We start from the raw sequence: 20,124 nt of genomic DNA, 5'->3' as shown, positions 1-20,124 counted from the left end.
AATATTCACAAAACTATTGATGAGAAAACTATAAAAGATACTCATATCCTAGTATAATAGTTTAGACCCTCTTCAATTAAACTGAGAATTTTAATCCTGGCCCTACTACTTACCAGTTACGTGTCTCTCAACCTTTCTGTGAGTAATTGTAGAAATGACAGTTTTTACATCATAGCTTTGTGAGATTAAATAAAATAATCCATGCACCTGGGACATAGTGAATACTCAGTAAATGTTAAATTATACTTTAGTTAATTTAAAGTATAATTAAATTAAAGTTAAATTTGTACTTCTCAAGTACAACATTCCACTTTCCTTGAATATTTGAGATTTTTGTCAGTATCCAAAATATTTGCATATCCAGCTAGTGGGTATCTTGGTATAATTAAATAATTTTGTATTTGTTTAAAAAAAACAGATTTAAACTGATATTCCCATCTGCAATACCACATTGGCACAAATGCATCAATATATTAATATAAGCTTAGAATAGAGGCCAAAAATTTATTTCTTTTTAAATAGTGGTATCATTTCTGGATCCTTTTGACCTTAAATTAAATAAAATAACCTGTAAAACTACATACAAAGGGGAATAAGTCTTTGTTTCTTTTTTAACTTTTCAGAGCAGGAACAGGTTTGCATACCTCCATAGAAGATCTTTCTTCTGACGGTTAGTAACACATGGCCATTTCGAGCAGCAGTCGTCATTAGGTCCAAGACTTGTTTGTGTGATTTTCCTTTAACAGGAATTCCATCAATGCACATTAGTTCATCAGCTGCTCGGAGCCGACCATCTTTCTCAGCTGCTCCAAGAGGAATAATGGCTCCAATATATATCTGATAAGATAACAAAGTATAAGGTGGTGTATAGTCTAAGATGCACTTGAAGAGTAGGACTGCCTTACTCAGCACTGTGCAAACCAACAGATTTTTACAGTTCAATTATGAAAACAATCATATTTTAGAAAGGTGTTATCTTAGAAAATGCCCATTCTCCAAAATGGCACTTCAAATAACCACACTGTATTATGTAATCCCTTGTAGATTCCCAGGGTTATATCCAAAGAAGACAAAAAATACAAAGTTGTTCAATAATTCAAAAAGTGCCACCATCATCTCCATCACTACCAGGAAACAAAATGTTAAACTCATACAATAACAATTCTTGGCCTTATGCAGTGGCTCACGCCTGCAATCCTAGCACTCAGGGAGGCTGAGGCAGGAAGATTGCTTGAGATCGGGAGTTTCAGACTAGGCTGACTAAGAGCGAGATCCTGTCTCTACTAAAAATAGAAAAAATTAGCAGGGTATGATGGCATGCGCTTGTAGTCCCAGTTACTCAGGAGGCTGAGAGGCAGGAGGATGGCTTGAGCTTAGGAGTTGAGGTTGCTGTGAGCTAGGTTAATGACATGGCACTCTAGCCTGGGTAAGAATGAGACTTTGTCTCAAAAAAAAAAAAAAGAAAGAAAGAGAAAAGAAAATGCAATTCTGTGGAATAGCTACTAAAAGTAGAAAAAAACCTGTTCAATGCCCTTGGCAAGATTTTCTACACACTGTTCATAGCAACTGGGATCATTCTCACAATACTCCCATCACATACAAGTTCAGTATATACAACTGAGAAACAATTTGTTTCTAAATCTCAAGGGAAACAGAGTAGACTAAGGTTCACTTGCACCTAGGTGACCAAATCTGGTTCATTCTGCTCACGAACAATTAGAATCCTATAATTAGGCAATCCTGAATGTTTGGCTAGTTTCAAAGCTGCTAGAATCTGACATTTAAGAGGAAAAAAAAGGTTTTTCCCAAGTTGTTCAAGATAAATTCTTAAAGTGTCCAAGTGAACACTATGAATATCAACAAAATAGGAAGCAATAAAAAGAAATAAATACACCATTAAGAACAAAGTATCTTATTTTTGCCCTGTATAGGGCAACCTTCCTTAAGCTTTATGTGTCTCTAATGATAGCTGTACTTATAACCAAACAAATGTTTTATTCAGAAATACAAAGAAGCTTGTCATTTTAAAGATGATTGTTTTTTACCTAAGTTCCAAGCATAGCAATATAGTTCTATATTATACACACACACAAAAAAAGCAAATATGTTCTTAAATTCTTCAGAGCTCATTACTTCATTATTCAAGGGCAAAACTTCAAAACCAAACCTACTACATTTGTTCTTTAACTATGTGAGAGTTATGTGTAAATGTAAGTCTAGACTTTAAATTCTATAACCCTTATGCCTTCTAGATAGAAATATTAACTATTTTATATTTTTCTGGTTTCCTAGGTAATAGATGAAATGACATGCAAAGTACCAAACATGAAAATGCCAAGCCATTAATAAGATTAGGTGAAATAATATGCACAGGCTCATGCCAACTATTTATGAAAAATTCAGAAAATAGAGTAATTGTGGGAAAGAGGATAGAATCACAGGTTTCTTAGAGAAGGAAAATGTCTAAGACTCTGTTTAATGAAGGCAAAGGGAAATAAATACTTAAAATAAGCTTTATTTATTTATACAGAGAAGTAAATAAATTGTCACTGTCCAATCTGCAGCTGACATATTCAGTTTTTACCTACAGTTTTTAGCCTCAGCTGTACCATGTTAACTGAGGGACTATGATACTAATAAAAATATAGTTCTTCCTCATATTCATGAAACTGTTAGAGAAAAAAACAATTTAAAACACCAAACCAAACAAAACACATCATATTCCACCAAATCACCACCACAAAGTTTGAACAGGAACAGCTGTATTGCAAGGAACTGACACTTACAGACTGGTCAGGTCCATCTCCTCCTAGCACCCTGAAGCCAAACCCTGACTCTTGTTTCCGAAGAAAAACATCCAAATCTTTGGTGTTTGGTGCTAAGGAAAACCAGAAAATATAAAATAAATATTTTAAAAGGATTAAAACAAAACAAAGTTCAATATATAGTAGAATAATATTACAGAAGAACAAACTATAATCTCAGAACTTTTTGATATGTGAAAATTTACACAAGAGCATAACACATACACACAAAAATTCAAGTTAAATCCTATTTTGAGCTTTAAACAAAACTGTATCAAGACTGTTGAGGAATATTTACTCCCACTTCCATGCACTCAGTGTTCCACAACCGTTAACTTCTAATGCTGTCCAATCAATATTACAATACTAAATTTAGAATTATCCAATTTGAGTTTGATATTTGATAGGCACAAATGATCTAAGTTAACACTTGAGTAAGGTAAGGTACTTTAAATCCTAGGAAAAAAGAGCTCATAAAATACTTTCTTTCTACTCTCATGTTAATATCTTTGTCTCTGAAAAATATTACATATGAATTACTTACCTAGCCTAATTTTGCAAAACAATAGCATTTTAAAGGAAAATAAAAAAACAGCTAACACCTACTATTAGCACCATTTTCTAGGTGGGGAAACTGAAGCCTAAATAACTTGCCCAGTGTCACACAGCAAGTAAGTGGCAGAACTGAGATTTTAACCCAGCCTGATTTCCAGGGTCCAGACTATTAACTCACACTACCCTGCCCCCAAAGGGCAGGTTGCATTCCTCAGAATATTAAGTCAGGAAAATCTATTTCCTAAGATTTTTATCTCTGGGAAAAGAATAATGTTACTTACAAGCAAGAAGTATTTACTAATAAGAGAAAAGAGATAAACATATCGGGAAAATATATAAAAAGTGACATATAGTATGGTATAAACTCCTGATAATATTCTTTAGAAGCAATATCTTTTGACAAATATTTCTTATTAAAATCATAGAACTTTAGAGATTAAAAGAGTCATGAGTCCAATTCACTTATTTTATGGGTGAAGCCCAATGGGACTGCAGAGTTTATACCAATATTAAGAATGTATCAGGCTTGAAATAACAACCCATTCTACACAGTTACACTAATTTAAACTATTACTTTGCTGTGCTTACACTCGGTTTTCATCTTTCTAAATATGGCCTGGGAATATCAAGATAAAGTTCTGCAACTAGTTAAATAAACATGAAGTCAATTACATATAATATTTCCACCTGTATGTATCTTTTCCAAGGTAGATTTAGATCTATTTCTTAAAACAAATTTTAAAAAATTAAACCCACTTAACTATGTAATTTTACTTTGGAATAGATTTCTCATTAGTAAGTAAATTAGTACAAATATGAATTTCTGCCTTATGCACTCTCTCTTCTCATCTCTGAGATGGACTCCTTTAAGGGGTTGACTCTTTGGTTTCCTCCTCAAATTGTATGCCTTCCTCAAATTGCATACACCTCTGATTCATATTCCATCCTGCCAGAAAAATCTTTCTAAAATACAAGTCCAAAAATATCTTTCCCATAGTTAAAACCATTCCATAGCCCTCTCTTATTTATATAACAGAGTCTAGTTTCCCCAGAGGGGCGTAACTGACCCCCTACAATTTGTTCCTGCTCTCATCTCTGCCTTCCTTGCCAATGACACCAAGCCAAAGTGAACTATTAATACTTGTAGAACCTGGGCCATGCAAGGCCAATGAGAAAATGCTATTCCTTCTGTCTTTACCTTTTATCTTCCTCATAAACACCTCTGCATCTCTACTTATTTGATTACATACTTGTCTTTTCCATTTAGGTTTAATAATATTTTTGGGTGCAGGGCCTGTGTAACCTATTTATCTCTGTATTCCAATGACCTAATGTGGCATCTGTTAGATAGCTGGCACTTAATACATGGTTTTGGAAAAAATGAATAAGTGAATGTTGAATGTACATGGAAGAAGCCAGAGTTATATTAAAATAGGAATGAAGGAATAACTTTTCCATATGCTTTTTTGAAAGATGGGAAGGTCCCAGTTTTTTTTTTTTAAATCCAGATTTATCTTGTTACATGCTCTCCTGCAATATTCCACAACTACTTACGTTTATCTTCATATAAAGTCTTAGATTTCAGGTAGACCTCAGAAGGATCCAATTTCGGGGATCCTGACCTGATAATGCTGGGTGGAAAAGGCATAGGCTGGGGAATGGGCTCATTTATGGCCTCCAAACTTCCTGAATTTTCCTTTTTATCTGTTTTCTGAAATGGAAAAGGGCCTTACTTAGTATTTTTAAAAGTCAGATGGTTGATTAATTTATAAAACTGTTGTCTGAACTAGATATGTCAACTGATTACAGTTGTATAGTGGCAGCGTCAAAGCCATAGCACATTTGCAGTCCTTTAGGAATTCACTTTCATAGCCATATATATTTGGTTAAAATGTATTTAAATTAGAAAAAGTTTATAATGATGTCAACTGAAGGGCCTCAATTAATCCTATGTTTAAGCAATCTTGCCCTTTTCTTTACCCCCACGACACAAATTGACTCTGAGATGATGATAAATAGGAATACAACACAAGGTAGCACTTCTAAGTAAAGCAAGAGAGAGACTCAGAGAATACTTTCATAAAATTCTTGATAAGCCCCACCTCCTACTCACTGAGTTTAATTTTCCGTGAAGATGTTTAAGATAACATTCTTTCTCAAAAAATGGGATAGGAAGTGTTAACTCTAATTTAGATGACAAAGATGACACTGTAAAAACCCTGCCTGGCCAATTCACATATTTTAAGGAAAAATGTACCATGCCAGGCAATCAGATAAAGGAAAGTGGAGCATATTTTGATATTTTCCTGATTCAGATAGAATGTTCCCAAAATAAAAGCCAAGCAAAATGACTTCTTTAATAAAATTTTATGGAAAATGAAATCAAATAAGTAGCCTAAGAAATATGGTTTTGGGATCAGCTTTTTATCCTGAATAATTGTTAGGAGATGGAGGTTATAGATGTTTGTGATAATTAATGCTGACTAGAATGCAGGGGCATCAGCCTGTCAGGGAGTAATGAGGGGTCAGTCACTACAAAATGTTGTGCCATAGGGAAACTTTCACTGACCCAGACCCAGTCAGATGGCAGGAAAGGTAAGAGCAGTCCCCTCCCCTTTCCCCACATTCCCTAGTATTCTGTCAGAATCAGTTAAAGGTCACCAGAGCCTCCTGTTAATTATAAAGCACTGGGTTCGCTGTGGCTGCAGTGGCATCCATTATGAAACAGATATGCTGGCATAGGAGTTAAAAATGATTACTAGAGGAGCCAGAGAGATGTAGAAAAATACAGTGCAATTTTAACTAAATGGACAAAAAGAACTTCTATTCACACTGGATCTAAGTAATATAAACATATAATAAAAAGGGCAGAGGCTGTTTCTTTCCTTTTGATCTATAAAACAGCAAATTTGCCACAGATTCCTAGTTGGTGGACTAGAAAGAATTAATCTATTTAATATATGATGGTCTTTCCTTTAATAGTCTATGGCTTATGGTTACAGAAGACCATCTTTCAATTTTGAGATGAAAGACTCCAAGCAAACTAGAAGTAAATTAGGATTTTAAATTATAATTGCCTTTATATTCATATCGACATAATTGTGGATATTTAAGTAGACACAAATGTGCACCCAGTACAATTTCTTCCACAAAAGCACTATTTGGTGTCTCCTTATTTTAGTTCTTATTCTCTCTATAGGTACTTAAATAGGCTACTCAGTTATTCAGAAGAATGGCAAAGAAGACACTGTTTCAAGCCTTTTACTTTAATAAGCAAATTTAGCAAAGACGGCCACAATTACTCTAGAAAGTCTTGTTTAATCCTAAATGTAAGAAGGTTATCAAAATGTGGGTACTTAGAGTACCCATGATATTATGTGAAGTTACCACGTCTTCTCTTGGAGCACCAGCAAGATGCTGGTAACAGTTTATCATCTGTATGAACTATCAACTGAAGATGTAACAGTTTATCATCTATCCTAACATTTAGGTTCTTCTTACTTTGCTCCTTGGAAACACAAAGAATGTAAAAGGACCCCTACATATGTTCTTCAATGTGGTCACAATCTACTACTCAGAGAACAAGATTGGTAGTATGGGCCTCCAGTAGTCCTCCAACAGCAATCCTTAACCAGGAGAGCACATCCCCTCACTAGGGGCTTTTTCTAAATGCTTCCTTAAGGAAGCATTCCACCAGGAACTCCTTAGAGTTCCTGATATAATCCCAGGGCAGCATGCCTCCTGACTTCTCCCAGTCAATAATCACCACCATGGTGAGCTGTTCTTATAGAGGGGAACGTGGCATCTCTCTCAGAGTGGTGGGAAGAAGCATTTGAGGACCAGTATATACTCACCATTTTGGCAGTTTTGGTTGGTGAAGGAGGGCCTTAAAAAAAAAAAATGAGCCAAATTTTAAAAATAGAGGAAGCATTCCCAGATCACAAATACTGCTAATGTTTATGATAAAACTAGCTTCAACTTTTAGTAGGCTAGTAAATTCTATGTCTAATAATTCCTATGCCAGGCATTATACATATATTCTCTCATTTCATTTTTATGACAATCCTAAGACATAAATGATATGACCATTTTACAGATAATGTAAACTAAGATTCTTCCCTATATCATAAAACCAATAAATGGTAAGGTAGAAAACTGACATCAGATCTCTGTGACATCAAACTCTGGTCTCTCTGTTATTTTTGCTGAAGCCCTAAATAACTCTCAAGCACTCACATAAAGATTTTCACCTCACTCTGAACACACTCTACCATCACCCAGAAGAAACCAATATGGTTCAAACAAATGAGAAGAAGAAAAAGCTCCCTGAAGAAGTTAAAGTGCTCATTTGACTAAAAAATATAAACAAAAAGCCAGACAGATAAAAGAATAAAAAGCTTAATTTTATTCTTTAAAATACTAGTCATTTGTAAGTATGGATTTAAGAAAGCCTATTAAAGTGAAACTTTGTGATCAGTCTTTGGAACTAGATTTATAATGTCTGGGAGCAGTTCATGTCAGCTAATGACCTTGGAAAATAAAAATTATATTTCTTTCACATAAGCTCTGTGGGGTTTAATTAACATTTACAGGCAGATACTAGAGCTTAAGATAAAAGCTTTATGAGCACAAGCTATCATGATTGCCTTTGCAGAACAGATTAACATACCATCCAACATTTTACTTATCCACAGAGATGCTAGCTCTTTCAAAACATCTTTGGTGTATTAGAGAGGTCCAAATGAAGCACTACTGGTTAAAAGAGTCAATTTCTATTATTGCCATTAACAGAGAAAATGAAATTAAGAGAATATATTTCATTCGAAGTAGCACAATGATATGACTCTCTCTAATCATTAAAGCCATAATTCAGATTTTAAAAAGAATACAGAGGAAAAGAAATCCTTAATGGACATAAATGGAACCACTAATAACTAAATAAACTTCTGAAAAAGATATCACTTATGGAAACAATCAGACAGAAACTTAAGGAAATGCACCCTAATTACCAGTTAAGACTGCTGGGAAAAGACATTCTGATCTGTAAGGAAGGATAATAAACAGATATAAATGTTTGAACATTGAAGCTTTTCCCTTGTTGTGCTTTTACTCACCTCCTCTTAATATAAGCAATGGTACATCTGCACCTACTGGAAACTGCTTTAGCACCTCTACCACTTGGAGATGTGTTAAATTCTGCACATTTTGATGGTAAATTTCCTTAATTATATCCCCTTTCTGAAGGCCTTGACACCACTGGCTATCCAATATCATTTTCACCTTCTGTCCAGTAGGGCTGTCAGCAATTGCAAACCCAAAGCCTTTAGGCCCCTTAATCAAAGGGATAGTCACTAGTTCAGGCTGGGAACTGCCTGATGATGCCACGGATGCTCTCTGTTCGCTTAGATCTGATGGTCCATTGAAACGATCGCTGGTCAAGGTGTGTCCTGATTTTCCATTTTGGTCCAGAACCATTGCTCCTGGCTTAAAATCCTGAGTATTTATGCAAGTTTCTCCCTTGGTTAATGACTGTCCATTGATGACAGGGGTAGCAGCAACAATGTCCACAACAGGATCTTCACTGTCATCAGGAAGTGGATAACCACGACATAAAGTGAGGTTTACATACTGATTAACAGGTACCAGTTGAAACATCTGGACAACATCTGCATGGGTGTGACCAAGGACACAGTTGCCATTGATGTCTACAATAACATCACCTGGTAAAACACAATCATGATAAAAATATTAAAACCACCAAATAAAGTTAATTTTTTGCTGGAGGAAAGGGAAAAATAACTTAAATTTAACAACTACATTTGAATTCTGGAAGCTTCTTACTGTTCATTAACTGCTGAAAATACAGATTTCTTTTCTCTCTCTCTCTCTTTTTTTTTTTAGACAGAGTCTTGCTTGGCTGCCCAGGCTAGAGTGCCGTGGTGTCAGGCTAGCTCACAGCAACCTTAAACTCCTGGGCTCAAGGTCCTCCTGCCTCAGCCTTCCTGGTAGCTGGGAGTACAGGCATGCACTACCATGCTTGACTGATTTTTTCTATTTTTAGCAGAGACGGGGTCGCTCTTGCTTAGGCTGGTGTTGAACTTCTAACCTCAAGCAATCCTCCCACCTCAGCCTCATTGAGTGCTATGATTACAGACGTGAGCCACCTTGCCCAGCCTGAAAGGACAGATTTCTAACATAGACATTCTCCCCTTTGTGACTCCTCTCTAAAAAGTATATGTAATGTCTAAAATATTAATTATTTTAGCAGCAAAGGGTTTTGACTTCAAGTGTATCATTAAAACAAACGCTGAAGATTCATATAATCATTATTAGTATACCTTCGAAGTCATACCTAAGTAGCCATACAAAACTAGGCACATTATAGTAAGTATTTAGTACACAGAAGAGTGGTGAATAACTCGATTGGCTACTTTTACAAACAGGCTATCTTTAAATACCACTTTATTTCTTGAGTTTAAGAAGCCATTGATTATTACAATGTACTTAAAAATTTATTCTAGTTTGAGAAATGTAGAGCTAAGATTAGAATGATGTTAGTTTATGAATGTATTTTCTTTCAGCATTGTTTTTGTAGAGATTTTGAATTTATTAATATTATAAATCAGATTTCAAAAGGTGAAACAAGCAACAAAAAAATCAATACAAGCAAAGGATATATTATTTAAGACATTAAAAAGTCAGCAAAATTAATCTTTATAAAAGTTGGTTTTGCTTTCCTGATTTTACATTAGTGTACCTATTTTTTATTTTATTTTATTTTATTTATTTATTTACTTATTTATTTTTCAGACAGGGTCTCACTCTATAGCCCAGGCTAGAGTACAATGGTGTCATCATAGCTCACTGTAACCTCAAATTCCTGGGCTCAAGTGATTCTCCTGCCTCAGCCTCACAAGTAGCTGGGACTACAGGCATGCCCCACCATGCCCATCTAGTTTTTCTACTTTTTTGTAGAGACAGCTCTTGCTCAGGCTGATCTTGAACTCCCAAGCAATCATCCTGCCTTGGCCTCCCAGAGTGCTAGGATTATAGGCATGAGCCACTGTACCGAGCCTAATTTGGTTTCAGAATCATTATCACTCAACATTCATCAGTTGGGTATTTTTTAATGCAGACTTAACCTAAAATTTGGCCTCTGTCCCATTCATTTGCTTTTATTTGAATATGATTACTTAAAAGGTTATTGCCAAGTAAAGGGTAAAGGTGCTTTAATTTGCTCTGATGGCTTTAAAAAATTCAGCCTGAATAGTGTTAAAAGCAATTGTTAGTCTATGGACATTTGTTTCATAATCTAAGATACAGAAATTAGAGTAATTAGAAACAAATTTTTGACTTTTCTACCCCTGGTGAAAGCTCCTAGGATTTTCATGGGAGTATTATACTGCTATGCAAATGAGATAATAACAGTTTTAGGCAAATCTGAAACTATATGAAATCCTGACAGCATATATGATATAGCTAAGAGATGTATTTCATGGACAAAATGTTGAAAAGGTCAAAACTGAAAATAAAAAACCCTTACTATTAATTCTAATCTCTATGTTTTATAAAGTAATAAAGTAGAATTAAAATAACTTTCTTTATAAATATAACTGTTGATTATTTTAAATTTTCTTGTTGTTTCTATCACCTCAATAGGATAGCATAATAAGAGAGATTCCATATCCTAATTGAAAATAACTTGATGTTTGTCATCGAAAAGTACTATGACAATTCAACCATGCAAATGTGGGCCCATACTTACATGGTATATGAAATAACAGAGGATTAGAAATGTCTAGCAAACACTGAAAAAAGCAACCTCAGTATAAAACTACAATCCTTCTGGAAAAAAGTGTTTAAACCTCCCCTATAATCAGTAACTTATCTTGAACCTCCTCTAAGCTCCTGAGCCACAAATACTGCCAGCCATACTAAAATATTCAACAATTACCAAGAAAATACTTTGGGAAAACTATATAAAGGACAATTTAAGTTTACGCAGCTTTGTCAAAATGGTAATGTTTGTGTCTATAATTCTTAATATAGGAATGAAATTTTACTAATGACTAGTAAGATTAAGGAAGCAAAAACACTTGGGGAAAAACTTTGGGATATAACAATTTATTTGATATAACTATAAATACCACACTGGAGCATTTTTCAAATACGATTATAGCTAAATGTTAGCTCCAAAAGTATCCTACATAATCAAAGAAAATCAAACAACCAAACAGTTTTCTAAGATGGTTAATAAATCTTTCATTTTATATAGCCAAGGACATATATCTCAAAATTATATAAAGTATTCTGAAATATTAATAAATTTGTTTTCTCTAATAGTTTCCACATATTTATAAAATGGTCCTTCTTCAAAGCTAATATGCATTTAATTTAGAGGATAAGCTATTTTAATGTAAGAATCATACTCTTCAGTTATATAATTTAATTTTCTTTCATATATATATGTAAATAAAATGTCTTCAATATAATTTTTGTTATAGTATCACTACTCTTTAAGAAATTCTGAAAAATTTGATACCTGGTGCAATTTTCCCATCCTGAGCTGCAGGACCATCTTTCAGCACATTTTTCACTTGAAGGAATTCATCAGGCCTATCTCCACCAATAATGGTAAAACCAAATCCCATTGTGCTTTTTTTCAGTGATGCTCGAACAAGGACACCTTTAAGTTGGGATGGATCTCGTGTAAAGTGTGACTTTTCCACATCTGTGCCAAAATGAGGAGTTAGAGAACAAAAATCATTACAATGCAAATAGCCCTTACACCAATCTTCAAGATAGTCTATATAATTTAAATATAAGAGAAACTATTAAGAAAATTAGAAAGAATCCAATGTTGTAGAACAGTTAGAATTTGAACTCATAAATCATTGGGAAAAAAAAACTGAGCTAATAAATCATTTATCTTTTATAGGACTCTTTTATGTTATTTGAAAAGTAAAAACACTTGCTTCATCTCCTTCTGATTGTCTTGTTTGTACTTACTTTCTCTCAACCCAGACTCCATTATATGAAGTCAAAACCTTTAGTACTGAATTCCTGAAAGTTTTGGACATTCATTCAGCTGTACTTTTCATTTGAATAAGCATCTACTGAGCTCTATATGGAAAGCACTATAGTTGGAAGATGAAGTCCAGTGTCACCAACTTATGAAAGAGAATATATTGAGAATTTTTATAATTCACAACTCAGGTTTTCTGCAGCCTCTAATTTGTATCTGACAGAAGGAGTGAATCCCCTGCATGTGAAATAAATAGCTTCATGTTTCTTTCCCTTTCCCTCATGTTTAGTGGATACTTTAGGAAGAAGAAAAACATGGTTCTTTTGAAAGGCTTATTTTAGAGGCTGGATGATCCTAGAACTAAAAGTGTCTCACATTTGTAAATAACACCTTCCTTCCCTTCCCTAGAACCTTTTCTCTCCTTTTTCCCACTATGGCTGCCATTAGGACAGTTATGAAAACTGTGAGAGAATCAAACTGTACAGATTTATAATTTATATATTATCCATCCTTTTGGTTGTAACCTTTCTAGTGGTCATGGGTCATGGGTATCTCACTGTGGTTTTGTTGTGCATTTCCCTAATGACTTAAATTAACAACAGCAGCTTACTTCATACTTAGCCCACACTTGGCACTAGTATCATGCCCAGTTATCTGTGTGTATCTGCTGCTGGTCCTTTTAGCAGAGTGTTCTAAGTGGTATGCATTACTGTCAGTTAGAAAAAAGGGCAACCTTGGGACTGCTCTGTATGGTTATGCAGATTGAGCAGTATGTAAAGAGCTCCCTTAAGAGGTAGGCTGGAAATACTGACAAAGTCAGCTTTGGGGTAGAAAGTAGGGTCTCCTTTATTTGATATATTATTTCCAGATTTGCTGATCTCTTGCAAATAAAAGCAATTGATACTACCAAACAAAACCCAGCTATTTTGGTCTTCTCAAAGGAGAGAACTAGACTTGCCTAGGCAGCAGTGCACTTACCCCCATAAATGCCATCTTGTAAGGTCACTCAGAGGATGGCCAGTCATGGTGATACCTCTGTGCATTGCTGAGCTCGTGTTCAGCTTCTGACATTCAAAATAGCAACTACTCTCTGAATAAAATATTATTTTTCAAAATTTATTTAATTCATATGTGAAATACCCTTTCAGTTAAGGAAGTTGATTCTGACTGTCCACTAGTGTTGCCTACCAGATTGTAGATAAGAACATTTCTTTAATGACTGAATACTTAGGTATTTGATAATAATATCTTTAATGAAATGTACCTTTTTCATTTTTATGTAAAATATTGATTGGTTAGCTATCCCATGCTCTAGTCCCCATGAATACAGGAATAAGATTGGCTTGTGAGGGTAAAACTGAAAAATTAGCATACAATGTATGGATGACATCCAAGATGTGCAAACAGTAAAGAGAAAGGGAAAGTTTCGGTTAACACTTAATTTTGGAAAGTAGTAATAAAAAAACCAAAGCCAACTAAAAGTGGGTCAGGAGTATTTCCCATATATACTGTTCAAGGATGGAGGTTCCTTGGCTTACAAACATGAGTGCTTCTGTCCCTGTGAAAAGTATAGCCATGGGATGGATCAGACAATTTTAACTTGATGCCATCAAAGCCTCCAAATGGGGAAAATAATATTAATAGTTATGCAAGGCTATTTTGAAACTTAAATGAGATAATTATACAAAGCATCTAGTTCTGTGTTTGACTCAATATCTCAATAATGGTAGCCATTATTCTTTAAGAACTAGCACAACTTCAATAACACACAAGAATCCTTTCTTGTCCTCCCACATCAACTTGGGAAAAACTCACAATGAACTAGAGACCTAATATTGGCCTCTCCTTAAACATAAAGAAACATTCCAATCTTCAAAACAATACCTCAAACTCATAAAAAGCTACCTAAATCCCTTCTCCCAACAATTTTATGCTTTTTATATAATCATGGGAAAAATCTCAGTATTCTCAGAATGTTCAGATGTTTTATTGAGATTATACATCTTTCCAGTGACAAAAATTAGACATTCCCTGTTGAGTTTCAAAACCTCAGCAATAAAAAGTTTGAACCCACTTTTGTGAACTCAGCATACAAATTTCACAAGTCATTCTTAAAGAAAAGATCGAGGAAAAGTCTTACCTGGTTTTGAAGACCCAATTTCAGACTGTCCTAACTGCTTCTTCCTTTTGGCTTCTTCCACTGGATTTTCAAACTGGGTTTTCTGGTTAAGGTGACTGTAAAATGTAGAAAAATATGCATTTCAGTTTAAGATGTAAGAGTTACATATTTTTAAACAGATTATCATACCAGTTCATCACAATATATTAAGGGAAAAATATATCCTTAGGCTATAGGACACAGACAAACTGACAGATGATAGCGGAGGGCCTTTTTAGCAACTAAAGAAAGTACCACAGAAGATACCTAGAAGTCAATGCTGCTGAAGTTTATATTACATTTACTATAGCTTCTTTATAAACCTGCCCAATATAGCCAATGACAGTTTCCAAAACTATAGTAGAAGCCCAATTATCTGGTGCAATCAGAAGTGTTGGTAATTGGTCATTTAATATTTTGTAAAAGGTAGTTAATGATAGAAGGGTTTTAATTTAAGTTTCTCCAAAATGAAGCGAGCTGCAAGGACTTTTTCAAAGAAATCTTAGTACCAAACCCTTCTAGAATATTATTAATACCTTTTTCACTGACTCACCCACATTCATTCAGCAGCAACTAGGAAAGTGACTTGCCTTTTATCAAATTGTATTATAGAATAACTCTTTTACACATAAATTTCTTCACAATTATATCATAATTAAATGAATTATATAATTATAACATAAGTTCAACTTTGTTGAACATTCACAACTGACTCTTGGAAAGCATACAACTCTGTGAGGGAAACCAGAGAAGCCTGGGGAGACTAGAGAGCAGGAGATTAGCCAACAGTCTTCAACATCCTATGGCAGCATATGTTTTATAAAGGGAATAGAGCAGGGGTCCTCAAACTTTTTAAACAGGGGGCCAGTTCACTGTCCCTCAGACCATTGGAGAGTGCACACTGTGGGCCTGGGACAAGTCAGTCCGCTGCTAAGCAGACAGGCAACAGCGGCAAAAACACCCTGAGGGCCAGATGAATGTCCCAGGCGGGCGGCATGTGGCCTGGGCCGTGGTTTGAGGATGCCTGGAATAGAGTATTGTCATTCTGGCCAGTCATTTAAGTAGAAGTTGGTTAAGAAAGCAATTGTTTAAAAAAAAAATCTTTAAGACCACAGGTAGGTCTAATCCAGAAACAACGGGAATCATATTCTAACAATTCCACAGTACAAAGATATATCACCAAAGGATACATGTTTTCCAGTAAGATCTACTCTAACAAGAAGCGATATTAGTGAATACTAACAATTAAACATCAAATCATGAGGATTTCAGAATATGATTGTCTTTAGATAGGCTGAATATTACAATATATGCATATAAATAGTCACACAAATTGGACATTTGTCATTTGTGAACATTAATGGTGGTGGAAAAAGGGGTAGCAGGACAAAAAAATTTTAAAACTTAAAAAAAACACAGAAAGGAATGTTAGCTTTCTCCGTGTCATTTAGGCTTCTAGTACATATTAACTCCGCAACAGATGTGGCTATTTAGTTTCAGAGCACTAAATATGGCAAGTTCCACTTGACATTCTTTGGGTTCTGATTTCACTAACACTCAAGTATACTTCTGCTTCATACTATGAGGGGGCACCTTATCCATTGAGTTAACTGTTTAACTCTCTGTGAAAACAAAAATTTTAGGTAACACTTAAAAAAAAACTTATTAGGTATTGACATTTTACATATTCCTTCAAAACAAACTAAAAACTGATACTCAGAAAAGAATAAACCTGTTTAGAAGGAAATTTGGCTCACTTGCACTTTAATGTCATCAGCTAGAATGATTCACTTTGCCACCCAGGCATTAGAACATAAAAAGTAGTAATTTGTATTTATACCCTTTGTTATGTGTGGGAGAAGAGGGCAGAAGTATGCAAATGAGTAATCTCTTTCCTGAAAATTCTTTAACAAAAGAATATAAGATTTAGTGAAGGGAGAAATTCATCTATTACCTTAGACTACCTAGATTAAAATGCCACCGCCCCCTCCAAAACAAACAAAACAAAAAAGTGAAAATACTCCCCTTTTCATTTAGTTACTTATCCCCATATTATTATTAAGATGTAACAGATTTTGCTTTCCATATAACTAGCTATGGGAAATAAGAGAGAGGGCTATTACAGATTATCAGAATTAAAGGTAGCAAACAAGGATGATAAATACATAATATATTATTTGGAATATCATCTATGTTAAAATTTTATGTCTAATATCTGGATTTAAAAATTTATCTCAAATAAAAGAATAGTTATTCTTTCATAAAGAGTTTGAGATATGACAGTAGATGTATATTTTTACTTTGTCACCTAAGTATATCAAGACATTTAATTCTAATTACCCTGGTCTGATCACTATATATTGAAACATCATTATGTATTCCATAAATATATACAAGTATTATATGTCAATTAAAAAAAAGATATTTCATGCAATACAATCAAGACAGCATTTCTATATATATAAGCATTTTTATGGAAGGCCTACCATTAAATTTTTAGAACAATTTTATTTTCAAAATTAATTTACATCTTAGAATCTCACCCTCTGAAATACTCACAAAGAACAACTGCCATTGCAGTTGGTGTTACTACTACAAGGCTCCTGCCAAGAGCAATCATTGTGCCATCTGGTTTGACAAACTCAAGAGAGCCAAAGAGTAGCCATTCAAGTAACAGCTTTTTATCTCCATCAGTAAACTCACTGCAGATTACTATGGTTGGGATTCAAAACCTAACTAATCTGGGAATCAAGCCACACTCCACAGCTCAGCTGATTCCATACTAATGTGCATCGTGAGTACAGTCTGCTCTTTCTTAATCTAATAAATTACACTCCTGTAAAATAAGCTTGTTCTGGGAACAATCATACAAAATCATGTTGCTGCTGCTGTTGTTGCTTCTAATTCCGGCTATTTCAGGCACCCCCATGACAACTGGGAGCAGGTCACTTCAGGATTTGCCCTAAAGTTACTTCAATATTATATCCTTGCATAATGGGAACCAGATCAGTCAGCTCAAGAGTTTATAACAGGCAATTGATTTTCACCTTTTGACCATGTATTCAAATTCGCTTGGAATGGATAATAAAAAGAATGAGAATCATTATCTCAGAAATGTTCAGCACAGTCAATAGCAAATGATAGTTGATTGAAGTCCAATTTAAATAGACTAAACTTTGGCCAGGTGCAGTGGCTCACGCCTGTAATCTTAGCACTCTGGGAGGTCGAGGCGGGCGGATTGCTCAAGATCAGGAGTTCGAAACCAGCCTGAGCAAGAGCGAGACCCCATCTCTACTATAAATAGAAAGAAATTAATTGGCCAACTAATATATATAGAAAAAATTAGCTGGGCATGGTGGTGCATGCCTGTAGTCCCAGCTACTTGGGAGGCTGAGGCAGTAGAATTGCTTGAGCCCAGGAGTTTGAGGTTGCTGTGAGCTAGGCTGATGCCATGGCACTCACTCTAGCCTGGGCAACAGAGTGAGACTCTGTCTCAAATAAATAAATAAATAGACTAAACTTTAAGGGGGGGAAATCCCACAAAATCTTTTCAGTTGGCCTCTAAATATTCCTTTGACTTGAAAAATGGTTATTTCTTCCTTGATTTTAGCTAAATATGCCCCAGTAAAAAAAAAAAAAATAACACAAGAGCTGTGGCATACTTTTCATATCACAGCTTCAGTAAGATATTAAATAACACAATGAAAATAAAATTAGCACAGCCTTTCAAAGGAATCAAAATATTAAAACTCTGCAGTTATATACCTAAGGGTCAATCTAACTGAGTCATTTCCTTAGGGTACACGTTGGGTTTAAAAAAGTCTTTCCAAAAATCTGTCTAACCACAGTGACTCCAAGTAACAACCTACACATTAGAATATAGATGAGAGTTGTAACAAGAGTCAGTTGTAACTTGCTTTGGTGATAATTACTAGGAAATGGCATTGGTTTATGTTTACAAGTGAGGAAAAATTAATAAGCAATCATAAAACTAGAAGATTCCTGTGTTTGCTATTTTTCCAGTTAATAATATCATTTTGCCTTTGTGATCTAGGCAGAAGGTTCAGACTCCTAGTTTCCAAGTAAATAGTAATATTTTTGATAAAATTATTTGCCTGACTGTAGACATCTAAGACCAAAATTCCCCATCTGTAGCATCTAGAAAGAAAGAAAGCCCAATGGTTGTAGCAATGTAGCAATTAGATAAATAAAGAAAAGTTAGGTGTTGACATTATACTAATTTCTCTGACTAACACAGGCAGGTGTTTGGTGCTTCTCTCCAATATATATTTATTGTGTAAACTGAACCATAACAGCTGCATAAGAACCACACTTCACCCACAAAAAGAATACCAAGTTTTCCTTTATTAACTCCTTAAAAGACAGCATATCTTTAATTGTATACTTTAAAACTCTGTATCATTATGTTACAATGTACTTAAAGGCCTTTTACCGCTTTCAAAAACATACAGTGGCAGTGTTGGAAGTGACCTCAATAATTCATCTAGTCCAGTGCCCTCATTTCAGTTTTCTATCTACTTCCTTTCTCTTTTGAGGCTGTAGTAGTAAGGATAGCATCTCCAGCTATTAGTCCTCTAGGCAACTTCCCTCTTACTCTCTATATTTAGAAATTCAAAGCCAATTTCTGGGAAGCCCAAGGTCAGTGAAGCAAATGCTCACTGCCCCTGCCTTCTCATCCCCCTAGTTGAAAAACTGGATCACAGAAGCATAAAGTGCTGTAGCCAGTATTTCCCTTAAAAAAAATTTTTTTTTATCAACAGAAAAGCTAGACGATATACCCAGTATGTCTTAAGCTATATGCTGAAAAGAAAACATTTAGGAGAATATTAACTAAAGTAACAAACTTACTCAACATAGTATGTCCCATACTGAGGGTCCTCTATTTTCTCCCAGCCATAAGGAAGCTCTATAAATAAAGAAAATTGAGTGAAATGCCAGATTTAAAACCAACAGAAAAGAATTCATCAATGAATGAATTTCTTTTTTGTTTAATTATCCTAATATATGGAATTAGAAAGCTGAGGGTTCACTTTCAAAGAACAAACACAACTTAGGTCTGAGTGGCTTCTTCAGTAGCCAGTGAGTATCTCAGCAAATAATTAGAAACCCAGAACAAAATACGACATTAAAATAAAAGGCATTTAACTAAATCACAAACCATAAAAAAATACTAATTATTAAAAAAAATTATATATTTCTTTCATTTAAAAAGCCTGATAATGCTGACATGAGACACACTTACCCTTTAGTCCAATACAAGAAGTAGCTGCTTGTTAAAATTTCCACTATCATACATAATCATTTCTGTTATTACATTCTGACTCACTTCTCCCCAGAGCACAGTTCAGCCTTGGATTTTTGCCATTTCAAGTGGGCAATCCAGCTTTGCTTAAGACTTAAGAAAGTACCTGCTTTCCCTTGGATTAACTTGATCTGAGTGTCTGAAGGAATACTAACTTAACTACCATGGCACCTGGCATAATCTGTATGTATGAACAGTAACAAAGAAACATCTTATGTAGCATTATTATATATTATTTATTCCAAGTAACTGACCAATA

The 20,124-nt window shown here is 34.7% G+C and overlaps 1 protein-coding gene across 3 annotated transcripts in view; it reads right to left on the bottom strand.

Annotated features, from left to right (window-relative positions):
• Nucleotides 1-20,124, bottom strand: part of MAGI3 (membrane associated guanylate kinase, WW and PDZ domain containing 3) — a 259,169-nt gene that overhangs the window by 48,556 nt on the left and 190,489 nt on the right. For all 3 annotated transcript variants that reach the window (XM_075999991.1, XM_012778436.2, XM_012778438.2), the window contains exons 7-14: nt 19,412-19,469; nt 14,525-14,619; nt 11,902-12,090; nt 8,474-9,079; nt 7,214-7,245; nt 4,914-5,070; nt 2,787-2,878; nt 645-837 (exon numbers count right to left, since the gene is read on the bottom strand). In XM_075999991.1, coding sequence (XP_075856106.1) covers nt 645-837; nt 2,787-2,878; nt 4,914-5,070; nt 7,214-7,245; nt 8,474-9,079; nt 11,902-12,090; nt 14,525-14,619; nt 19,412-19,469 — 1,422 coding nt within the window. The remainder of the gene's footprint in view (nt 1-644; nt 838-2,786; nt 2,879-4,913; nt 5,071-7,213; nt 7,246-8,473; nt 9,080-11,901; nt 12,091-14,524; nt 14,620-19,411; nt 19,470-20,124) is intronic.

This window comes from Microcebus murinus, chromosome 2 (genome assembly GCF_040939455.1).
Source record: "Microcebus murinus isolate Inina chromosome 2, M.murinus_Inina_mat1.0, whole genome shotgun sequence".
NCBI lineage: Eukaryota > Metazoa > Chordata > Mammalia > Primates > Cheirogaleidae > Microcebus > Microcebus murinus.
Note: the sequence above shows the minus strand (reverse complement) of the source record. Positions and strands in the feature narration are given on the sequence as shown.